Genomic DNA, 6,000 nt, shown 5'->3' on the forward strand with positions numbered 1-6,000 from the left:
TTTTGACCATCGGCTTAAAAATTCCTTCAATTAAAAATTGGAAGAATCTTGTGCTTTTTCTTATAAATTATCTCCCTTCCTGTTACATGTTTCTCATCTCCTTTTACAGCATCAGCCACTATGTGATTGTCATGTCCATGACCATCTTTCTGGTATTTCTTAATCACCTGGCACAATTGCTCACAACAAAGAAGCTCCAACTGTGTGGAAAACCCAAGAGCCATCTCATGTGATGTTGGTGAAGCCGTCAGTCAGCGTCTACATTCTGATTCTCCTTCTTAAAGAAAAGTCCCACCAAGGATTCAAGAAAATGGATATTGGACCAGGAAGATGGCTCTGTGGGTAAAAGTGCTTGTTGCACAAGCTGACAACCTGAGTTTGATCCCTGGGACCCAGAGTGGAAGGAGAAAATAGACTCCCAAAAGTTGTCCTCTGGCCTCCAAGGCCATGCTGTGACACATGTATATATGCCATGCACTTGCACATACATATTATGCACTTACAAGATAACACTGCAGTTAAAAAGACATGGATGCTAATGCACAGTGTAATTCTTTTTAGGACATGTTGCATCTGGAATTCTGGGTTTACAGGTGGTCTGACAGATAATGGAGCGTGTTTCTTTCTGTTAACACACATTTCCAAGGAGCTTCTTACCTCTTTAGGTTTTAAAGACTTGAAATGATGATTATGTCTTAGAACAGAGTAATCATCCTTTGTTTTTATTTTTCCTGTCTGGTAGCTTTTCCAGTAGCGTTTGAGAGTACCTCCATCCCTTTGGTCCTCACAGTGCAGCTTCATGTACACCCAGAGGCACATGTGCCCCTGTGGGGCGGTACTGACACTCTGCAGTCATCCCTGTGGAGAGACTGACTGGAAACCACAGGTTACAACAGAAACCCAGCACTGAGTTGCTTTTGTAGTAGCTCTGACTGCTTGAGCATGTGATGAGTAAGACAGGTGAGGTTGAAAGCTGGGATTTGCTGAATCCCACAGGAAAGCTGCCTGCGGGACTCTGCCATTCTGCGCTTGTGCCTCTCTGTGCTGCTTCCAGTCTTCTGATAGCTAGCCAGCTAGAAAAGCTTTTACCTTTACCTTTTGTCCATGCCTGGATCATCTTGGGATTTGGGGGAAATCTGTGTCTTTACTGATTATTGTTTCAGTGTCATTCCCCAAATCAAAGGCTGTAGTTTCCTGACAGTATCATAAAGACTCAAATTAAAATTGCTCTGTTTTTGGTCTTGATATTCTGTAGACCAAAGGCCTACAGCCGACTCATTAGATAGAGCTTTCCATTTGTGTAGTCTAATGAATGAGGTATTTTGAGAGTAATTTTCATTTGGGTTTCCTATGAAGTGAACTATAGAATACCTGTTAAGTGCTTGGTTGATATTTTGCTGGTATGTATCCCCTTTTAAAAAATAACTGCTTTTGATTCAAGTTATAATATTACTAGTGTGCATTAATGACCAAAAGGCTATTTACAAGTTATTAAATTTTTCAGATTGGAAAGTGAGCAAATAAATATCTAGAAGAGTAAGCTCAGCTGAGCAAAATATACTTTAATTTCTACTTATGATAAAGTTGTAATTTATGTGTAATAATGCCTCCTGATACGGCGGTGTATGCATTATAGTGTATTAAAAGAGAAGGACCAGTCCTAACACAGGCCTCGACATCGCTGTTGAACATTCTAGATGTCAGCTAAGGAGCTGGTGCAGCAACGCTGACGCTGGGAGAAGATGACCCAGCTGCCTCCCTAGACCCTCAGGTGACTTCTGATCCCATTTACCTCTGTACAGTTTGATTTACATTCCTCTTCTCCAGAGGAATTAATGCACTGTTAAGGGTTTAACTGTGTGTGTGTGCATGTGTGTGTACACATATGCACATGTGAGCACAGGTGCACTTAGCATTCATAACAGGGTGTTGGGTCCCTGGAACTGTAGTTACAGGTTGTGAGATCCCTGATATGGGTGCCGAGCCCACTCTCCCACTTTAGAATTGTTGTTTTTAAGCCAGCATCGTCAAAGGTGCTTACTGCATTGTATTTTTTCCTTGTATTCTCTAAAGCACGTTCTTACCCCTGGGTTGGTTCCAGTTCATAGAAGGCAGTGCTTCTGCTGCTACGGTGCTCCCCGCTGCACTCAGCCAGACCCTCACATTCATTGCGATGTACTCTTCCTCTTCATTTCTTGAAGTATGTATTTTTGCATTGAATAACAGAAGCAAATGAAATGTAGGTATACTGTATTTCTTTCTAAGGCATTTTCTTTTTACATTCTATTCACAATATATTAGCTTTCCAAATGAAAATTTAAGAAATTTGCCAATCAGCATTGTTTAAATTAGGGAATGCTTTAAAAGTGGGCATAACTGGGCATGGTGGCAGATACCTGTAATTCCAGCATTAGGGAGGTGTAGGCAGGACATCATGAGTTCAAGGCCATTGAAAGTTAAGACTGTTAAACCCTGTGTTGAAAAGAGTTAAAGTAGGCATCTCAAAGTGAAAAAAAATTAAAATATTGGATGCTAACTGAAATGGTCACAATTTGCCAATAAATTCTTTATATTTTATTATTTAGTGTGTAAAAGTCTTAGAACACAAAATGCCTTCTTAAATTTTAGAAGAGTTTGTATTATAAACTGGGTATGGTGACACTGACCTGTCTATAATCCCTGGGTTTAGGAGGCTGAAGAGGAGAATCACATGTTCAAGGTTAGTGTAGGCCACAAAGCAAGTCCAGGACAGCATGTGTTATGTGAGACCCTGTATTAGGAAACAATGAGGTAATGGTAGGAGACTGTTGTATTGTAAATAGATGTAATTGAAGAATAGCATAACCCAGTTATCAGGAATGGAACGGAACTTGAAAGTGATTCATCAGTTACAATGTAGCTTCTTGTGAAAACTTCATTCCAGATTTCAGGCTACTCACTTCAGGCACATCAGGCCTCCTCCCTCCTGCCACCTCTATCTTTACATACTGTTAGCAGTCAAGGGTTCCTTTGTTCCTCCTTTTATGACTATCTTCTGATGTTACTAGTTCAGGGCAATGAAGGGTTATATAGTCATGCTTCCAGAGACATTGCACTCTCTTTGTGGGAACCAGGTGAATTCCATAGATGCCTTAGATGCCATTTTATCAGGAGGCTGGAGAGAATGGCACTGAACCAACTCAGTAATGGAGAGTACCCATGTCCTACTAGTGCTCAGGGGTGCTTTAAGAGACCAAAGGTAGCCTCATTTGTGTCTCTCCTTTCCTTAGTAGTTCCTTAAGCCAGCGGTGCCCCTGCCCCATCCTCTCTACAGTACTTCAAAGTGTTTGCGATTATTGTGCTATGTGCTTTCAGTCACTGGTAATGTCTTGGTAGCATTTCCCATTTCTGCACTGGTGTAGTTTATAAAAATAGATCTCTGAATGTAATTCTGTAAAGAAATAAAAATATTTGAGGTGTGTATGTCACTAATTTTCTGTAGTACACTAAAATAGATTAGGTTATTAATGGACTCACCATAAGAATTTAGTATTTATGTGCACAAACAGCATTTTGAAAGTTACTTCAAAGCATCAGTTGGTGGATAAATATATGATAATAAAAGTGTTCCCTGATGATGTTTGGGAAACATCTAGGGTAGAAATGTTTAAAAGTGCATTTATTCTGATAGTTAGTGAAGTCCGTTCATGCAGAATGCCTACAATTTCCATATGCTTGGCTATAGACTATTCTCCCTCCTTATGGGTAAATATATTTTACACATATCTCTGTGAATGTTTCCACACATTTTTACAAAAGGATGTTATACATTTAATTGAGCTTTTCCTGGTACCCAAATTGTTAAACTGGGAAACTTGAGAACATACTGAGGACTTTGTGTTCACATCACTGTCTCTCCCTATTTGGAGTTGCTTCTCTTTTGTATCCTCAACCTGGAAAAAATAAAATCGTAACTCTCAGCTTGTTTCCTTGTGGTCAGACACATTCAAAAGCATTTAAAGGTAAAGGTTTAATGATATTTGACCAAGAATTGTGCAAACAAGATCAAGGTAGCCCAGATCCCTGCATGTGTGGGAGAGGGAAGTATGCAGTCCTATCCCCTTCCGAGGAATTATTGACATATGATGGCTGCTCCAGGAGGGACCATCTGGTTTCTTCAATGATCTGGGCCCTAGAGGCTACTTGTAGATAGTCCTACAGGCATGGACATATAGGCAGCACTAATGGACATGGTGAACATTTAAGAAAAAAAAAACAAAAAAAAAAACAAAACAAAAATGAGTTCATGAAGTTGAGAAAGAAAAGTAGTAAGGGAATAAATGGTAAGTTTGATCAAAACACATTATATGCATGTATGAATATTAAAATAGTTTAAAAGAATAAAAATAAAAACAGTTGTCAAGATTTGTTATAATGGCTAAAATTTTGAATTATTACTCAAGTGAACATATATGTTCTTTTCATGCAATGATTTAATTAGGTTGGCTTGCATCATATACCAGCAAGCAGTAATGTTCTACAATTTTTTTTTTTTTGGACACCTGGTCTGAATATATAGCCCAAACTGGCCTCAGAGTTGTGATCCTTGTGCTTCAGCTTTGACTTCTGCCATTATAGGTATCTGCCACTATGCCATTTAAGTTGCTTTTAGTGTAATATGGTCAGTGGATTTGGATAATATAATTGACAAGGATAGTTAGCCTTTATAGGTACTAACTACTACCTCCAATGTGCTAACCTTCCTACGATAGCTAAGAATATGTGATCATTGTTTTAATAGGCCCTGTGCTTGCTGAAGAAAAGTAGTGTCTTTCACGTTTGAAATCAGAAAAATCAAATTAATTTTTTTGATGTTCCTTTTTTATTTTTTCATATCCTGGAAATTATTGTAATTGGCTGTAGCTTGTAACACAGATGTTTGTTGTGCCATTTCAGCCAGGTGATTGAAGTTAGCCTTAACAATGAAAGCTGTGTTGGCAGTACCCACACTGGGTATGCCATGATGAAAATGACACCTTCCCCACGATGTGAGGAAAAATGGACATGTCTGAATTCAGGAAGAGTTAGAAAAGATTCTACAAAAACCTGATGAGTAGTCTTCAAAACTGTCAAGGTCATCAAAAATGAGAAAAAAAAAAATCTAAGAAGCTGCCAGCAGCAGGAAGAATCTAAGGAGATGTGATTGCTACAATGTTCTCCTGGATAAGATGCTGAAGCAGAAAGGGCTAAGGAAGTGTGCATACTGTGCAATTAATAGAACACCAGCCTACCTCATTAACTGTGGAAAAGTGCACCTTTCAGATGTATGGTGTTAAAGTAGAACCTGGGGGAAGGGCTGTGTGGGAACTCTGTACTGTTCTTGCAAATTTGTATGAGACTTTGAAAATAAAAATATCACTTTATTTTAAATGTTTACTCTCTTCACAAATAACTTTTCATAAACGCATGTTGCCTTTAGGTGGTAAGGTAGGAGGAATATCAGGTTTTCTGTGGTTTCTCTGTAGTTTTTCTGTTTTTCCTATTTCTCCCTCATCTTGCTTGCTTCTGCCAGCTCCAAGCCTCTTAGCCATCTAAGTACTGGCCATCTATTTTAGTGTGGTTTTCTTCATGACTTTGTATAATTTAGTGTACAGTATGGTTGTGCAGTGGGCAGCTGTGCTCTTGCTCACCATTCTTTTCTGGGGCGCAGCTATTGTCTCCTGAGCCTGATATCTCTGTAGAAACTAAATAGGTTAATTTTCTTTTGTTTGTTTGTCTCTACCCACAGTTGATTGATTTATGAGTGCACTTCTGACTTGGACCAGGCCAATTTGAGTAATTTGCAAGATTTTCAAGCTGGAATGACAGAAATTGTGTGTTTGGGTGTGATTGTGTTTATGTATATGTCCGTTTATGTATCTGTATATGTATGTATGTATATATGTATATGTTTATGTATATTCAAGCTTTCATGGAGGCCAAAAGTAACCTTGGATGTCTTTCCTCAAGAGCTGCCCACCT

At 38.9% G+C, this 6,000-nt stretch overlaps 1 protein-coding gene across 5 annotated transcripts in view; it reads left to right on the top strand.

Moving 5' to 3' along the window:
- Positions 1-5,409, top strand: part of Pign (phosphatidylinositol glycan anchor biosynthesis class N) — a 101,194-nt gene extending 95,785 nt beyond the window's left edge. The window contains exons 29-30 of one of the 5 annotated variants that reach the window (XR_002477032.2): positions 110-1,771; positions 2,074-5,409. Coding sequence is in view for 2 of the 5 variants with exons in the window: in XM_060371489.1 (XP_060227472.1) it covers positions 4,936-5,089 (154 nt within the window). In the remaining 3 variants the exon portion in view is untranslated. Of the gene's footprint in view, positions 1-109 lie in introns of all 5 variants that reach the window. The other 4 variants (XR_009587337.1, XR_009587338.1, XM_060371489.1 and 1 more) reach the window with 4 other exon arrangements.
- The last annotated feature ends 591 nt before the right edge of the window (positions 5,410-6,000 follow it).

The sequence above is a fragment of the Meriones unguiculatus genome, chromosome 18, assembly GCF_030254825.1.
Source record: "Meriones unguiculatus strain TT.TT164.6M chromosome 18, Bangor_MerUng_6.1, whole genome shotgun sequence".
In the NCBI taxonomy this organism is placed as follows: Eukaryota; Metazoa; Chordata; class Mammalia; order Rodentia; family Muridae; genus Meriones; species Meriones unguiculatus.